The 17,207-nt window shown below is 54.9% G+C and overlaps 2 protein-coding genes across 2 annotated transcripts; both read right to left on the reverse strand.

The window, feature by feature from the left end:
- Nucleotides 1-2: 2 nt before the first annotated feature.
- Nucleotides 3-10,897, reverse strand: snrnp200 (small nuclear ribonucleoprotein 200 (U5)). The gene is made up of 43 exons (XM_068760692.1): nucleotides 10,808-10,897; nucleotides 10,415-10,578; nucleotides 9,943-10,114; nucleotides 9,659-9,851; nucleotides 9,515-9,570; nucleotides 9,327-9,425; nucleotides 9,089-9,241; nucleotides 8,868-8,967; nucleotides 8,641-8,777; nucleotides 8,489-8,566; nucleotides 8,235-8,408; nucleotides 8,017-8,154; nucleotides 7,770-7,925; nucleotides 7,532-7,702; nucleotides 7,253-7,446; nucleotides 7,036-7,159; nucleotides 6,812-6,961; nucleotides 6,499-6,741; nucleotides 6,238-6,426; nucleotides 5,807-6,157; nucleotides 5,643-5,723; nucleotides 5,467-5,550; nucleotides 5,281-5,387; nucleotides 5,064-5,182; nucleotides 4,832-4,986; nucleotides 4,569-4,758; nucleotides 4,311-4,484; nucleotides 4,060-4,220; nucleotides 3,748-3,975; nucleotides 3,132-3,323; nucleotides 2,867-3,045; nucleotides 2,638-2,789; nucleotides 2,441-2,549; nucleotides 2,245-2,353; nucleotides 1,974-2,163; nucleotides 1,714-1,878; nucleotides 1,506-1,627; nucleotides 1,281-1,424; nucleotides 1,032-1,208; nucleotides 786-946; nucleotides 624-705; nucleotides 420-512; nucleotides 3-338 (listed from the first exon to the last, which is right to left on the reverse strand). The coding sequence occupies exons 1-43, from the start codon at nucleotides 10,850-10,852 to the stop codon at nucleotides 189-191; spliced, it is 6,411 nt and encodes a 2,136-aa protein (XP_068616793.1). The 5' UTR covers nucleotides 10,853-10,897; the 3' UTR covers nucleotides 3-188.
- Nucleotides 10,898-13,667: 2,770 nt separating this feature from the next.
- Nucleotides 13,668-16,038, reverse strand: LOC137918209 (noelin-like). The gene is made up of 6 exons (XM_068760968.1): nucleotides 15,973-16,038; nucleotides 15,390-15,539; nucleotides 15,133-15,288; nucleotides 14,724-14,943; nucleotides 14,515-14,621; nucleotides 13,668-14,330 (listed from the first exon to the last, which is right to left on the reverse strand). Exons 1-6 carry the CDS (start codon nucleotides 16,036-16,038, stop codon nucleotides 13,668-13,670), a joined length of 1,362 nt encoding a protein of 453 aa, XP_068617069.1.
- Between the last annotated feature and the right edge of the window lie 1,169 nt (nucleotides 16,039-17,207).

The following is a 17,207-nucleotide window of genomic DNA, read 5'->3' on the forward strand; positions in this document are numbered from 1 at the left end:
AGTCACTTCTCTTTATTGCAAAAAAAACATTTCAAACAGCACATCATAGCAAAAACATCCCCGGAGCAGGAAGAGTACTTTTTTAAATCTTTACCGTCTGTAATTATCTACGGAATAATAAGACAAAAAAGGATCAGGCTGAATATCTACAGGAAACGAAACCCGATCCTTCAGAATAAAAGCACCGATCAGTCGGAGTCGCTGTCTCCATCGCTGTCGGCCTCCTTCACGTCGGCGCTGAACTTGTACTCCTGGTCGCAGCCCATGTAGGCGTCGCTCATGAAGTACAGGGTGTAGTTGTGGACGCCCATCGCCGGGGCAACGAAGTCCAGCTTGACCTGCAGGGGGGGGGGGAGAGGAAACGGGTCAGCGGGGGCCTCTGCTGGTTCCGTTGGGCTGAATCCTGACGACCTGCTGACCTTGGCTTTCTGCTGAAGCGTCAGCCTCTTGATGGAGATCAGGCTGTTGGACTTGGGGTCTCCGATCACCACCCACCAGCCCTCCTCGCGTTTCTGTGGCAACGAGAAATACGCGTCACTCAACGGTCGCCGTTGGACACGCAGCCGGACCGGCGAGGTTCTTGCAGCGGGACGCGGCCGCAGGAAGAACGGAGAGGCGTGTACCTGGGGGAAGAGCGGCGCGATGACGGGTCCGGTCACCTCCTCCTCTCGCTCCAGCTGAACCTGAACCAGAACTGGACTTCCACTGCAGAGAAACACGGACAGTCATTCGCTTAGATAAAGAACCGAGCGCGTGTTCACCCAGCCGCCGGCGCCGCCGCCGACCTCTTGATGTTGTCCTTTTCGGCCACTTCGTACGACAGCTCGATGTTGGGGTAACGGTTACAGAAGCGAGCCACGTCGGCCATCTGGGCGTCCGAGAGCTGCAGCAGGGGGGTTCTGTCCTCGTCCTCCATCTCCATGATGTCAAAGATGCTCTCCACCCCCTGGAGAAGACGGGGAGAGATGGGTGTGGGCGGGGCTAGGTTTTACGACGCCCACGGCGCAGCACCAAATGCTAGGGGGGGGTACCTTATCCGTGCAGCGCTTGATGTGCTCCGAGGTGAAGAAGGGCAGCTGCCTGAGGTACGAGTCTTTGGACCACATGGCCTGGGTGACCATCTGAGCCAGCTCCATCGCCGCCAGGGCGGGGCTCAGCCAGCCGTTACTGGACAGCACGTCCACGCAGGCCTGGATCAGACGAACCGCCTGCAAGCCAAACCTCAGGGGTTAGAGCCGAGCGCCCGGACCCCACCCGGGACCCCCGGCCGGCGCACAGACCTTGCTCAGGATGTCCTCGGTGTCCGACTGCAGCTCGGCGCTCAGCTGCATCCTGGAGAGGTGGGCCTGCAGCAGCAGGTTGGTCTTCACGTGGGGGTCGTTGAACTTTGGGTTGTTCAGTTTGTGGGGGACCTTCTGAGCCAGCTGGAGGCGAAAACAAGATCAGCCTGACGGGACGGGACCGAGACGCCCCCCTCCCCCCAGCTGCAGCGACAGCGTCCTCACCTGCCGGAGGAGCGTGTCCTCGTGATGCCTGATGGGAATGTTCTTGTACTCGGCGGCGTTGGAGATGATCTCTATCAAGCCGCGGATCTTCGTCTTGGCGTTCAGCGACATGCTGAACAACTCTGCCGGGTCAGAACCAGACGCATCGTTTCATTATTCACGGAGGCGTGTAAAAAAAAAAAAACGGCGTCGGGGGGGCGCCACCGACCGATGGTGGTGTAGTTGATGTAGTAGTAGGCGGCGATCATGCCCAAGTTGAGCGGCGCCACGTCCATCTCGTCCTCGATGCTGATGCACTTGGACTGCTCCAGGTCGTGCAGCGTGTGCTCCACCAGCTCGGACAGGTGGTCCGACAGGTGGCGGTGGGACATGCCTGAGGCGGGACACGCGGAAAAAGGTCGGATGAAAAAGGTCGGATGAGAAAGGTCGGCGGCGGCGGCGGCTCCGAGCCGCGAGGACGAGCCGCACCTTGCAGGTTGTAGTAGTTGGGGTTCTGGGTCATGCGGCGGTACAGGTACGTCCAGGTCAGGTAGTCCACGGCGTCCTGCTTGTTCTCCACCGTCTTGGTGACGATCTCGGCGTTGAAGTGGTCGTGGAGACAGTGGTCCAGGTGAGACTCCACGGGCAGCGGCTCGTACAGGAACTTCTTGAAGAAGTCCTACGGAGAGAAGAATCGGGAGCGTTCAGGTCCCGCCGCCGCCGCCCCCTTAACCCCGCCCACAAAGGCGAGCCCGCCCACCTTCTTGGAGCCCTGACACATGATGACGCAGCGTCCCTCGTCGTCCAGCAGAGGCCTGTTGGCCTTGCCCACCATCTGGAGGACATCGTAGATGGGATAGTCCACGTATCTGAAGGGAGAGACGGGCGGAGCGCGTCACGGAAAGCGAGCCAACGACCCCCGTCAGAGCGCCACGGATCTACCGGCGGAGGCGTACGCGTGGATTTTGCCGTTGTAGTACTGCGTGTCCATGACGATGACCAGGTGAGCAGAGATGTTGATGCCCCAGCAGAGCGAGCGGGAGGACACGACCACCTGGATGGCGCCTGTGGAGGGAGAAGACGGCGGGGAGACGGCGGTTAAAACCCTGAACGCGGACGCCGCCGGAGACGGAGACGACGCGGCGAGTCCCACCGGAGTTGAAGAGCTGCTCCACGATTCGCCGCTCCGTCGCAGACAGGCCCTCGTGCAGGTAGCCCACGCCGTTGGCGAGGGTCTCCTTCAGCGTGGCGTCGTTGAGTTTGGCCAGGAATGGCGTGAGGTCTTTCTCAGTGCAATGCAGGAACCTGCAGAGGAGGAAACGTCCAATCGGTGGAAGCGCTGCTTCGGGGGGGGCTGCGACCTTCCACCCGAGCCGACTGACCTCTGAGGAACCACATCGGCAGCGCAGAACGTCAGGATGTCGATGGCGGTGAGGCGAGTCTGCCTGCGGGAGGGAACGAACACCACGGCCGGCTTGGAGGGCGAGTGCTTCATGATGGCGTGATAAACGGGCTTCGCCATGGACAGCAGGCGGGTCTGAGTGTGACTCACGTTGAAGCCCTGAAAGACAACATCGGGATGAGCCCCGGGTCCCGGCGGGACGTGGAGGCGTCCCCGTTTGTTTTGGACCGGTGGACTGTTCAGACCTGGATGTGCAGCTCCAGGGGGACAGGACGGACGTTGGGGTGGAAGTTGAAGGTGGCGGTGGTGCTGCAGCCCAGCCAGTGGGCCACGTCTTTGGCGTTGGACAGGGAGGAGCTGAGGGCCACGATTCGGATGGGACGCTCAATCTGAGAGGAGATGTACCTCATCCTGGAGCAGATGACCTCCAGCACCGGCTGCCGGGCGGAGGAGAGACGTTAGCGTGGAGCGGGAGAGGAACGTTAGCACGGAGGAGAGAGACGTTAGCGCGGAGGAGAGAGACGTTAGCGCGGAGGAGAGAGACGTTAGCGCGGAGGAGAGAGACGTTAGCGCGGAGGAGAGAGACGTTAGCGCGGAGGAGAGACGTTAACGTTAGCGTGGAGGAGAGAGACGTTAGCGCGGAGGAGAGAGACGTTAGCGTGGAGGAGAGAGACGTCAGCGCGGAGGAGAGACGTTAACGTTAGCGCGGAGGAGAGAGACGTCAGCGCGGAGGAGAGAGACGTCAGCGCGGAGGAGAGAGACGTTAGCGCGGAGGAGAGAGACGTCGGCGCGGAGGAGAGAGACGTTAGCACGGAGCGAGCGGTGAAACGAGGAGGAAACAGGACGGAGGCGTGTTCTTACTCCGTTTTCTCCTCCGATCAGGTGAGCTTCGTCCACGACGAAGAGGCTGACGTTCTGCACGTTCTTCCTCTGCTTCCAGCGGCGGGACAGGATGTCCCACTTGTCGGGGGTGCTGACGATGATGTCCCCTTTCCCCAGCAGCTTCAGGTCCGTGCTGGTCTCCCCCGTCAGCAGAACCACCTTTTTGTTCAGGAAGTCCTGGAACTTCTGGTGCCAGTCGATAAACACCTGAGAGAGAAACGGTTCACTTCCTGATCCGTTAACGGTAAGGCGTGGCCACGCCCCCCCCCCCCCCCCCCCCCCGGCTCACACCTGCTCGGCCAGCGCTTCCATCGGCGTGATGTAGACGCAGCGGCCCTCGGCGTTGTGCAGCAGCATCCTCAGGATGGCGAACTCGGCGCAGATGGTCTTCCCGCTGCCGGTGGGGGCGCCGACAAACACGTTGTCGTCGCTGTTGTACACGGCGTTGAACACTGGAAGCAAAGGAACAGACGATGGAACGAGAGTGTAGAGCTCTGGGGGGGGGGGGCAGGGGGGGGTCACGGATCACGAGGCGCCGGCACCTTGAGTCTGGATGGGGTTGAAGAAGGGGAACTTGTTCTGATAGAGCGCCTCGAAGGCGGAGTTCCTGAGCGCCGTGACGGGCAGCGGCTGCAGGTCCAGCAGCTCGGTGGGCGGGGGGTACTTCTCCGGGAGGATCAGGTGGCGGAAGGACACCGGGAGCTGCGTCTCGCAGGCTGGGGGGGGGGGGGGACAGCAAGGCGTTCGGTTAACGCCCCCCGGGGAGCCGCGCGGTGTCACGTTTCAGCTCGGACACTCACAGAGCCAGCGGTCCGACACCACCCGGATGAAGTACTGCGGCGGCAGCGGCTCGAACACCGGCACGAAGAACGTCACCAGGTGCTCGTCCTGCGCGTATTTGGACTTGAGCAGGAAGTACTCGTGGTGCAGGATGACCTCGCTGTCCACGTCCTCGACCAGGATCCAGAACGCCTCCGACGAGCCGTGGATCTAGGGGAGGGAGAGGACGGCGGGTCAGAAGGCCGGGAGACGGGGGCGGGGGTGGGGGGGCGCAGCGACCGACCTTGTCGTCCCACTGGAAGTCGGGCGTGACGGTGAGCTCCACCTTCAGCGTGGAGCGGGTGATGGGCTGCAGGTGGACCGCCAGGTCCAGCTTGGGGAACTGGTGGACGTATTTGTGAATCGTCTTCCCCATCTTCGGCATTCGGATGAGCTCGCCTGTCGAAAACGAAGGAGACGGCGTCCGATGAGTCTCCAGAAGGACGCCCGACGGCGACGGCGGCGGGTGAACTCACCGATCTCGTTGTGGTTGAGGTCGTACAGACGCTCGAACGGGAAGTTCTTCTTCTCGATCTTCTTGATCACCTCCTCCGGAAGCTTCCTGAACTGTCGCAGCGGCGACATCGACTGCCACCTGCGGACGGACGGAGCGTCAGCGGCCTGCCTGGGGGGGGGGGGGGAGGGACTACGCAGCGCGGGTGGGAGGGGCTACGCAGCCTCCACGCGACTCACATCCTCTTGTCGATCATCTTGCAGAGGTTCATGGTTTTGTCCGTCAGCTGAGCCCAGCCCCGGTTCAGCACGATCTCAAAGATGGCCCGCATCAGCCGGCCAGCGCTCTGGAAGGACAGAGGACATCTGCGTCGAACCCAAAGGAGCGGCCTTCCCTCCGGGCGGCGCCGTGGAGGCGTGTCTTACCTGCGTGACGTACACCATGTCGGCCATGAGGGCGAAGCCTTCCAGCTTGAGCTGGGAGATGTACGCCTGCAGCAGGACGTTGATCTGAGGGGACGACAGGAGACAAACGGAGACTCATCTCCCTGCGGCGCCGCCGGGACGGGACGCCCCACCCCCGTCCACCCGGACACACCCACCTTGGCGCTGGGCTCCTCGATGCTCTCCTTCACGGGGATGGGGACTCGTTCCAGCAGCTTCTGCAGCTCCATCTTCTCCTCCTGAGAGACACGCGACCCGACAGGTGAGAACCGAAGTCGCCGCCGTACCCCGACGGGGACGGAGACGGAGACGCGGGCCGCACCTCTCGGACGGTGATGTTCCTGAACTCGGACGACAGCGAGAACACCCTGAAGAGCTCGATCTCGCTGAGCGTGGGCTTCAGCAGCTGGTTGTACGTCTGGATGGAGTCGTGCGTGATGTAGAAGTGGCTGGCGATGCGTCCCAGGTCGGTGGCCTGGAAGCTGCCCGTCCTCTTGTCGTATTTCACCAGGCTGTTCTTGTCCAGGACGTTGGCCGACGTGTGGACCAGGTCCATCCGGCGCCTCTCCAGCAGGGGGTCGGCGCTCCGGTCGTCGTGGGAGACGCCATACAGGGTGGGGTTGCGGAGCATGCGCACGTACAGGTACGTGTAGCCGAGCCAGTTCACAGCGTCCTGAGGACAGACCGAACGCCCGTGAGGGACGTGCTTCGGGGGGGGGACGCCACACGCTTCGCCGCCGCCGCGCCGCTCACCTTCGAGTTCTGCACGTTCCCCAGGACGATCTCGGCGTTCAGCATGTCGGGCAGCTTGCTCACCATCTGGCTCTCGATGGGGAGCTGCTGGTTGAGCAGGGACAGGTAGTACTGCAGCTCGCCGTGGGACGTGATCAGGATGCCCTCCCCCTTCGTGTCGTACTGGGGGCGCCCGGCCCGGCCCAGCATCTAAACGGAGACGGTGCGTTCAGGTCCGAGCGGCGGTGGCCCTTCGGTTGGGCGTCCTTCCCGCAGACCCACCTGTAGGATGTCCAGGGCGCCCAGCTCGGTCCAGCGGCCCTTCTCTGGACTGTACACCTGCGTCCCTTTGATGATGACGGTGTGCGCCGGCAGGTTGACGCCCCACGCCAGCGTCGCCGTGGACACCAGGACCTGGATGTGCCGATCGGCGAACAGGTCCTCCACCAGCGTCCGGTCCACCCTGGTCATCCCGGCGTGGTGGATGGCGAAGCCGTACGGGAGCAGGTCCTTCAGCTCCAGGTTCTGGACGAGCGAGGAGGTGAGACACCACGCCGTCCGCGGCGTCCCGGGCGGCGCCCCGGCGTCTCCTTACCTTGCACTGCTCCGCCTCGGTCCTCAGCACCTCGGTGGAAGCCGAGCCTTCCCGGAGGAACAGGCCCAGGGTGTCCTTCTCCAGACACATGTCCCTGATGGCCCTGGCCGTCTTCCCAGTCTCCTTCCTGGAGTGCACGAACACCAGAACCTGGAGAAGACGAGGACGGGTGAAGCCGTAGCTCGGCGGGACACACCCCCGCCCCCCCCGGCGAGGAGACCCACCTGGTTCTTCCCTGCGTGCTCCATTATCTTCTCGTAGACGATCTCGTTCATGATCTGGAAGCGCTTGATGGCCTTCTTCTCCGTGATGCCGACGTACGTCTGCTCCAGAGGGACGGGGCGGAAGCTGCGCACAAAAAGAAAATGGCAGCGGCTGTAAAGGGAGGCCCCCCCCCCCCCCCCCCCAAACGGGCGAGCAGACGGCGACCGGCCGGCGAACCTGTTGTCGAAGTAGAAGAGCCCTTTGGCGGGGTCGACCCGCAGGCAGGTCGCCACGTCCTCGTAGTTGGGCAGCGTGGCGCTGAGGCCCAGCAGACGCACGTCCTCCTGGGTCAGCTCCACGTTGCGGATGGTCCTCGCCACCAGCGACTCCAGGACGGGCCCGCGGTCGTCGTGCAGCAGGTGGATCTCGTCCTGCGCGACGCAATCGACGTTCGTCACCGCCGGCCCTTTTTTTTTTCGGCGAATCGGCTCAAAGCGGCGCCGCGCGTCCACTTACGATGATGATGAGCCGCACCAGCTGCGTGTAGGTGCGCTCGCCGCCTTTGCGGGTGATGATGTCCCACTTCTCGGGGGTGCAGACGATGATCTGCGTGGCGTTGATCTCCTCCTTGCAGAGCTGGTGGTCGCCCGTCAGCTCCGACACGGTGATGCCGTAACTGGCCAGACGCTGGAGGAGCAGAAGACGAGGATTCGGAACGAGCGGATCCGCGCGGCGGTGGCGGCGGCGCCCTCACCTTGCCGAAGCTTCCCACCATCTCCTGCACCAGCGACCGCATCGGCGCCACGTAGATGATCTTGAAGTCGTCCACGTTGATGGTCCCGTCCATGTTTATGTGCTTCCCGATTTCTCTCAGCATCGCCATCAAGGCGACGTTGGTCTTACCGGCTCCCTGAGAGGACAGACGGCAAACCCGGTTAAAACGCGGCACGCGTCGGGAAGCGGCCGGACCCCCTCCCCGCCCCCCGGGGGCGTTTCCTCACCGTCGGAGCGCAGACCAGCAGGTTCTCGTCGCTCTCCATCGCCGTCTTGAACATCTTGCTCTGGATGCGGTTCAGCGTCTTGAAGCCCTCGAACCCGGCCTGCGCGTACTTCGGCAGCTTGTCGACGCCGATTAGCACCTGAAGACGCAACGACAGCCGTGAGCGTGGGAACGGGAACTCGCCCGGACGCTCTCCCCCCCCCCGACCGACCGACAGACCTCGTCGTCGGAGAAGGACTTGGGCTTGAGCGCGGGGACGTGGACTTCCTCGTAGCCTTTGCGCTGCTTGCGGAACGAGCCGTCGGGCAGCTGGCAGCGCTTGTTGGCCATGAAGTGGCTTCCCTGCGTGAAGGTCAGGTCGTCGAGGTCGAGGAGCTGGCGGGGGGCCAACGACTGCAGGGGGGGAAAGGACGGATCAGAACGGCGCCGAGGACTCGGGACGTGAGGCGGGGTCTCGGCGGCGGGAGCCGCACCTCTCCACGGTCGACGTCCATCGCTTCCAGGTCGTCGACGCGAGACTTCCTCACCCTCTCCCGGCGAGATCGCTCCTCCTAACGACACGCCGTGAATCAGACGGAGGAAACTACACGACTGCGTTTGAGTATTCCCGGGTCGCCGGTCTCACCCGAATAATGTCCTCCTTCTCCGTCTCCTGCAGCTGGTACAGAATCTTCGACAGCTCCGGATCGGACTCCATCTTTCCGGTGATGCGCTCTTTTTCCGCCTCGCTCTGAGCGCTCGCCAGCATGGTGCAATACTGGACTGTGTGTCAGAGGACAGGAGAGACCGTCAAGAAGACGCACAAGCGGTCCGAGAAGACGTCCCCCGTCCCCCGTCCCGACGGGAACTCACTCATGCGCCGGTGCTGACGGAGGATTTTGATGAAATCAAAGGTGTTGAAGCCCAGAAGCAGCACCAGCTGGTTCTCGCACTCCCGGTCGTCGCTGGCGGTCTGCAACAAACCGGGCAGAGAACTCAGAACCTGCTCCGGGACGCGGCCGCGTGCCCCCAAACAACACGCAACAAGCCAAAGGGCCGAAACAGACACACACAAAACAAAATCCAGAACTCGCCTTGAGGATTTCTAAGACTTCGTCCGCCTTCTTCTGGGAGACGATGGCGTCGTCGTAGAAACGGCTGAGCTGGCGCTGCAGCCAGAAGGCGTCGATGTCGCGAGGATGCAGATCTTTCTTCTTCACGGTCATCACGTCGCCGGTGGCACCGAGCTGGACAGAGGAAGAATCGATTCGTCTCTGTGTGTAAATCAATCACAACATTTCAGAACAAACGGATTCGGATCGGGACGCTCACGTTGGCCGAGAGAGCGCAGCCCACGCCGGCCTCCTCGCCTTCGCTGTCCTCGTCCGAGTGTTCGTCTCGTACTTCTCCGAACTGGTCTTCGTCCCCTTCCTTAATAAAAAAAGGAGAAGAATTAATAAAACTTAAAACCAGAACTTGGATTTACAGAACAGGCGTAATCTGAGATTACGAGTTTTTACCTCCTCGTCAGATTCAAACTGGACATTCACGCCGTACGTTTCATCGATGTTGTCATCTGAAGAGGATAAAGCCCATAATCGCTCAAACACCTTCATCAAACCGCGACGTCAACGACACTCAAAGGTTACTTCCTGCGTATTCACCCATATTCTGTAGATCCTTGTCCCCCCCGTAGTCTGTGATCTTCTTGCCCAGATTAACCAGCACGTGGTAGCGCGTGTCATCAGTCGGTCCGAGAAGCTGCTCCACCTCGCGCCGCCTTTCCTTGTCCCTCATTTTATCGTTCTTCAGGACTGCCAAGACTTCATCGGCCGCTCCGCAGAGAATATCGCGCGGCTGCGAGACGGATCAATAAGCAGATCGATGAGTCCCACCCGTGAGAAGCACGACCCGACGTGTAAAACAAGCGACCACTGTTTTTCCTGACCTGATCTCCCAAAGCGGCGTGGATGAAGCTGAGCAGCACTTCGTACGTCTCTCGGGTCTCTTTGGTTTTGGGCTTGTACACGATGCCCACCATCTCATCGATGCCCTCAGACAGGAGGGTGAAGCCTTTCATCTTGTTGATGTCGTGTCTGTCCTCGTCTCTTTTTCGCCTCCTTTATAGACACGAGTTGAAAATGATTAAAACCCAACAGCGCAGCGTAGAGACTCTCGTTTCGCCACCGAATGAGTCAATAACAGCAGTTAGAATATAAAATACGTTTCTCATGATTAAATCACTTTTAAGTTCGTTAATGTTCATTTAAATAAAATGGGGGGGGGGGGGGGGGGTATAAGGTAGAATTTGTACGGTATCAGTTTGATATTTAAACACACACAAGGCGACACCAGTCGATGCGACTAAACAAAGGAAAACAGAACATTTCTTAACATCCTAAAGACGTGTCGGATCTCACTTGTCTCGCCTCTCCTCCAGCTTCTGGGGTTTTGTCCTCTGAGCCTTGTCCCCCATCTTGCTCCCCTCCAGCTTCCCCACCAGGGACAGAACCTCTCCGGTGGGCTCATCTCTCCGCGTGCGGTCGATCAGAGAGCGATCGGCTTGCAACACCAAATTTGAGTTCTAACAAATTGTATTGAAAGACAACGTGATCAGTCTCCATCTCCCTGCGGCGCTCTGACTAGCTCCGCTGCTCGTTAGCATAGCGGCTAGCAAGAGAAGCAGCGGCCGCGCAAACATTAAAAAACACGCAGCTAGCTAGTTCGGCGGCGGCGCGGTTTACTTTAAGCTACAGTAGCGTGATAATTGCCGTTGTGTCTGTGTTCGTGTACTTCACTGGAGAGATACTCACCGCTTTGTACTCGTACTGCAGGCTCCGGGCAGTAACATCCGCCATGGTGCGAGTTTTGTTTCCTAGCTTCTAATGCGCTCTTATTGATTGTTATCCCGTCCGGTGACTCGAAACATCCACAGAGTTCTGCCTATTCGCGGGGAAGTCGAACCATCGGTGCGGTGATTAGATTAATGACATAAAACTCTTCTCAAAATGTCCGTGTTTCATTCAAGAAAACGCGTCTGCCCTACGTTACAAAGCAAAGCTAGCACGAGCGCACGTCAAGCCGCTGATGGCAGCGACTTCCGCTTCCGGGGTTAAAGGCGGCACAAAGTACAAAATTCGAAAACAAGACGCGCCCCCTACAGGTCCTCAATAATAAAACAACAAAACAACATTATTTGATTATCTTTATATATTATTGGCTCCACTAAGTAGTAGTAGTAGTAGTATTCACCTGCTTATTGGTTTGTCTGTCTTTTAGTAGGATTGCACCCAAAACATTAGTAATAGTGGCATTTCCTTGTTTAGTTGGTTGTTCCAGCTACGGTTTCTCTGATACCATGTCCATGTACTGCCTCGTATCCTTAATGGCTTGTACTCGTTAGTGTGTACTACAATGTTCCTACTTATTAGTATGTATTTTCTTGTGTGTTTTAATGTATATGTTTTAGGCTTTCTGTACTCAATCATATGGATTTCATCATATGTACTTTCTAGTATGTATTCGATACTATGTGTGAAAGTAACTGGAAGCCCTGGGGAAATGTTTTTAATTTAAGTATGAATTTTTTGGTGATATTTTTAGACAAACAAAACCAGCAGACTGTAAAGTTTACCACATGGAGCATTTTATTTTACTTTTATAAAAACAAAACATAAAAAAAACTTCAACATTGTGTAAAGTGAAACAGTCCAAAGTCATTCTGGTCAGTGGTCACCCAAACTAAGGAACATTTTTCCATCCTACATGCAGTAAATAATAAAACATATCCTGCTGTTTCTATCAATTCTTCACAGTTACTCAACTGCAAAACCAAACACCAAAGAGTGACATTAGGGTACCACTTTATTTAAATACAAAACACAAAAAAGTAGCAATATAAAATGTCATTCTTAAAATGAACTACAATGTTCCCAGTAAATTAATTAAATATTAATACTGTTTCCCATCTTATTTCTACAAACATATTAAATATACTTAAGTAAAAGTTTAATATCTAAGAAGTCTGTAAATGTGAGTGTGACTGACGCTGAGTTCAACACAACAGATATAATGTGCAGTCCTAACCAACACCGTTTCAGAGGCTGTTTAGTCTTACAGATTCTTATTTCACTCTAAACATAGAAACATTAGAAATGACTCTGTGTGGCTGTGTGGTTTTTAACACACGAAAGGAAGTAAAAGTCGAGCCCTGCTAAATGTACAAGTGAGCAGGGAGACCGGAAATGAGAAACTGCCATCGATGTTTTTAATCACTCTGTGACACGTAAGAGGAAAAAGATTTCCATTATTGTTGTTGTTGATCATGATGTCGTCATTGCTGTTGTAGTTGTTACTTAAAATCAAGTATGATTTTACAAAATCAGAAAATGTCAGCAATAGAAAAACAATCTTCATATAAATGTGTTGCATTGTTTTTGTATTATATTTGATTGTGTTTACAATCTTTCTACTATAATACCTGTTATTGTTGTTAAGGTTGTACACATCTGTGTCGCTGTTCCTCTCCCTCTCTCTCTCTCTCTCGCTCTCTCTCTCTCTCTCCCCCTACACTTCTGAGTTCTTGGGGGGGGGGGGGGTTGTTGGGTCTCTGTAGAATAAAGAGTCTGTCTCGACCGGCTCTGAGTGGAAGTTCCTGTCTGTTGTTTGTCGGATGTTGCATCGTTGAAGCTAACTCCATGTGACATTTCAAGTGTATTTGTATCAGACACTTTGGTCCTTCACCGAAGAGGTTAGATTGTATTGATAGTTGAAAAAGAGGCGGGAGATATGCCACGTGTTTGTCTAGAACTGAAAGCAGGGTGAAACCCTTAGCCTAGCCTAGCACAAAGATTAGAAGCAGGTAAACAGTTTTAATTTAGAATAATATGAAGCCTACGGGAATGGGGAAGGTGTTAGCCTAGCTTAGCACTCAGCCTATAAGCACGGAGAAACTGCTAGAATAGCTTAGCACAAAGACTAGAAGCAGGAGAAACTGTAAGCCTTGCCAATCACAGAGGCTAAAAGCAGGGGGACACTGTTAGCCTAGAATAGAATGCCTCAAATAGCATAACCCTTGGCCTAAACGCATTGGGAAACTGTTAGCATAACTGAGCACAAAGACTATAAGCAGGGGAAACTAATAACCAATCCAACCACAGAGGCTATAAGCAGGGGAAACTGTTTGCCTAGCCTTGCACTACGATTTAAAGCAGGGGGGAAATGGTTAGCATAGCGGGAAACAGGCTAGCACAAGGACTAGGAGAAGTAAGGTGGTACTCCAGTGCAACAACCATCATATGAGCATGTTGTTACCTTTTTACATGTTTAAACAGGGGTTACATTGTTAAGGTAAAGAGGAGACAGAGGGATTTTTTTTAAGTTAGGTGCAGAATGGGCTGAACTGTTAGCGGCTTATTTTTGTCCCTCAGTCAAGCTTGGAATTCTCAGAGGAATGACATTTATTTCATGAGCTAAGATCGTCCCCCCCCCCCCCCCTTCTAATTTTTATGCTAAGCTATGACACCCTGTTTATCCTGGTGAATCAGTAAAGGACCTGATAAAGATCTAATTCTGACTAAATGTCAAGGTCTTTGCTTATTTTTAAGGACCGTAATTCAATTCCCCAGCGTTAATGTGTATTATGGCAGCAAAATGAACCCGTACCTTCTCTTCTCACTGTATAATGTGGTAGAGCGTAACATTATAAAGGACTTGGTGGCCATTGTTCCAGGCATACAGCGCTCTGTCTCGGGGGTTGTAGTCGAGCATAGACAGGTGGCTGTATTTATTGGTCAGAGGAATATCTATGTACTCATAGGTGGAGGAGTTGGTGGAGTAGGCGTAGTAGACTTTGGTTCCTCCTGAGTATCCATTAGTAACATAGAGGGTTCCACAGATCATGAAGGCCTCGCCAGCGCTTCGCTTCGGGTGGTTGGTGGTCCAGCTGCGGACGATCTGCAGAGTGTTTGGGTTTAGCTGGCTCAGGACGATGTTTCCCGCATTTTGATTGGTCGCGTAGACGGCCCAGAGCCCTCCCTCATCCACCATGAGGTCGATGTCCGAGTGCCCGCCCCAGGAGTAATGGTACATGTTGTTGTATCCGGCAAATTCCAGCTGTCGGGAGCGGCTGATGAGCGACGTGCTGAAGTCAAACTTGATGATGGTGTGACTCTGAAACTTGTTGAAGTAAATGGATCCGTTGTAAACCACCTGGCCGGTACCGGACCAGGGGTGGGGCAAGCGGTGAGAGGTGAAGTTATCCGTCATCATGAAGTCATACATCGACATATACTCCCGCACAAATCGGTTGTTATGGTAACCATCCATATACCACACCTGTCGGATAAAAAATTAAAATAAGTTAAAAGACTGTGCTGTTGACCGTGTTGTATTTTACTAACCTTAAATGTGACATGTCACTGCTCGCGGCTAACACCAACCCGCACTATCAAACGGCTTATTTCCTCATTTGCATAATGAGTATTTGATCTGCTTCCGTGTCGTAGCTGCTGAGACTCACTCTGCTGTCTCCGACCGGAGCGACGGGATCGGTCATCCATGATCCAAACCGAGAGCCGGATGTCTTGATGGTGATTGGTTCAGATATTCCTGTTAACTTCCCACAGGCTGAAACACAAGCAGCCATAAATGAAGACAGTTTACAATCAATAATAGACATGAATGATAAAGCAGGAAGTGAGGAGGCACTATCCGGGTTGACTGACTCACCCAGCCTCTGCATGCAGGCCCGAAGCCGGTCCTCCAGGCTCGTCACCCGGGTGTGGAGCTCCTGGTAGTCCAGGCCTCCCAGTTGTTCCTGCAGCGTAGCCAGGAGCTCCGTGACGTTTGCGGCCTCCTCTTTGAACTGTTGCACCAGCAGGGTGTCTGCCTTGTAGGCCTCCAGGACCGGAATCAGAGGACGGAGCTCGTCCATCTTCGTTTTGATTGACTGACAGACAAGACAGCGGATCAATAACCATCCGGGTTAGCAGTCGGTTAGCAGTGCGTCAGATTAAGATGCTTTATAGATCTTAAAATCCGGTTGCTCTAAAACCACCAGGAGAAACGAATCTCTGACGGCAAACATCCACACACAGCGAGAGTTCCAGGCACGGCTTCACGACGCGGGTGCGCTTACCTTGTACTGTCTGGCTATGTTGCTCTCGTGTCCGTTTTCCACCTCTTTGAATTTGCTTTCCAGACTCTTGAGCTGGACTTCCATCTTCTCCACAAACTGCAGATCTCTCTGAGTCCGCTGGTCCAGAACCTCAATGGACTGGCTCATTTTCTGAACCTGGCGATGACGTTGCATCGCTGTTACTCTCGAACCTTTATTAGCATGCTTAGGATATCTGAATTAGCCACGTAGCACGGTGTAATCCCTAGCAGTGCTACCTTCTCCAGCAGATGTCTGAGCTGCTTGGTTCTGGCATCCCTGGAGCAGACCGTCTGCTGAGGAGCGACCACCGTGCAGACGCATCGACCTTCAGAGTCCTGAGCTGAACTGTACACCTGCCAGCCCTCGCCGGGGGTTGAAGGACCCACCTGTTAGAAACAGACGCAGCCATGGATAGAAAACCCGCTTCAGGTTAGAAGAACTGCTAAACAAACCGTGGTCGCTTGAGCGTGCAGGGTGACGCTGCCGGTTTTACTCCGAACCTGCCAGTCCTGTTCGAGGGCATAAAAAGCCCGCGTGTTTCTCCTGCTGCAGAAAGCGTTTAAATTATTCAAATCGACAGGACGTTTTTTTTTTTGCGTGTCCGCATTTAGAGCCTGTCAGGTGGCGCAGTCTACGTCACGCAGATGTGTGAGGGAACTCGATTTCACTGTGCGTGGAGGAGAAACGCGCACCGCAGGATGCGATGGAGCGCGAACAGACGCGGAGAGGATGCAGGCGAAGAGAAGGAGAAATGAAACACAGCGGGTTCCGAACGGAAGTGTACGAGAACGCAGCGGAAGATGAACGGAACACGTTTACCAGCGTGATGAGTGACCCGATCAGCAGCAGCAGGAAGACGTTGACCAGATTATCTTCAGGCTCCATCGATCAAACACGTCCTCGAGTGATTGTTTTATTAACTTGATTGTCTTTTTAGCAATCTGTCGGGATTTTTATTCGTCTCTCCGTTCCAGCACGTCCACTTCCTCCCTCCTCGCTCTCTCTCTTCCTCCTCCCTCCTTCCCCTTCCTCCTCCCCCCCATCCACTCTCTCTCTCTCTCTCGCTTCCTCCTCCCTCTCCTCCCCCCCCCCATCCGCTCTCTCTCTCTGGTCCTCTTTGTTCTTGCTCTTCCCTCTCCCTCCCACCTCTCCTTGCTCCGTTCTCGTCTTGCTCTTCCATTTCCCTCCCTCCTCCGTGTAGACGTGTGATAAAACAACAAGTACCACCCACTCTCTATTAGATATGTAGATTTTATAAATGGATTAGATAAGATATGATAATTTATTGAGAGAATGCTGTCATAAACCAGTCCTAAATGGCTATGGCTGTGTGTGTGTGTGTGTGAGGGGGGGGCGGGGGGGGTGAAGATATCGACTGGATTGTGTGTCTATTTAGAGATGCCTTTTCCAGATGGCTTCTTTCACTCCTCGCTTCTGTCTTCTCAATCCAAAATGTGTTCATTCTTCCCTTCACAGTAACTCTATTCTCTCTCTCTCTCTCTCTCTCTTTCTCCTTCTGTCTCAAGCTCAACCATGCATTTTCATATTTACACAAAAACACCCTCTTTACTTTGTTCCTTCCCTCGTGTGTTACTTTTGCCTGCTTCCAGTTGGCTTTATTTGCTTTTGACAGGCTGTTTCCTTTGGAACAAACGGCCATAAATCATTTTATATAGAATTCATTCTGTTGTCTTCATCTCGTTCCTCATCTTCCATTTCCCTGTGAGAACAGCAGTAAATATCATGCAGGGACGAGAGTTTAATCAGCAGACAAGAATAAAGCTGTTGCATCAATCTTGCTGCCAAAGAGCCTCTGAGCAGCAGAGTCAGCGAATGAACGGAGCTGAGAGACTCTCTGATTGAGTGTACTTTATTTTGAAAGGTTAACATACAGGAAATTGAAAAGAGCGTGATCAGCAGTCTCATGTCTAAAAAAAAAAAGAATCTGATCAATATCTCACTATGACATAAAATAGTCTCACATTTAACACACTAACATGATGGATGAACAAACGGAGTGGGGCTAATGCAGGCTAGTTAGTCTGGAGGCGGAG

This window comes from Brachionichthys hirsutus, chromosome 4 (genome assembly GCF_040956055.1).
Source record: "Brachionichthys hirsutus isolate HB-005 chromosome 4, CSIRO-AGI_Bhir_v1, whole genome shotgun sequence".
NCBI lineage: Eukaryota > Metazoa > Chordata > Actinopteri > Lophiiformes > Brachionichthyidae > Brachionichthys > Brachionichthys hirsutus.

Excerpts from the sequence above, each read along its gene's own strand:
- snrnp200 (XM_068760692.1), bottom strand. The coding sequence starts at position 10,852 with ATGGCGGATGTTACTGCCCGGAGCCTGCAGTACGAGTACAAAGCG. Across the intron at positions 4,987-5,063 it reads CCTCAACCACAACGAGATCG|GCGAGCTCATCCGAATGCCG; the intron begins GTGAGTTCACCC and ends CGTTTTCGACAG. Across the intron at positions 1,425-1,505 it reads AGGACACGCTCCTCCGGCAG|CTGGCTCAGAAGGTCCCCCA; the intron begins GTGAGGACGCTG and ends TTTCGCCTCCAG.
- LOC137918209 (XM_068760968.1), bottom strand. The coding sequence starts at position 16,038 with ATGGAGCCTGAAGATAATCTGGTCAACGTCTTCCTGCTGCTGCTGATC. Across the intron at positions 15,540-15,972 it reads TCGGGTCACTCATCACGCTG|GTGGGTCCTTCAACCCCCGG; the intron begins GTAAACGTGTTC and ends TGTTTCTAACAG. Across the intron at positions 14,622-14,723 it reads GGCCTGCATGCAGAGGCTGG|CCTGTGGGAAGTTAACAGGA; the intron begins GTGAGTCAGTCA and ends CTTGTGTTTCAG.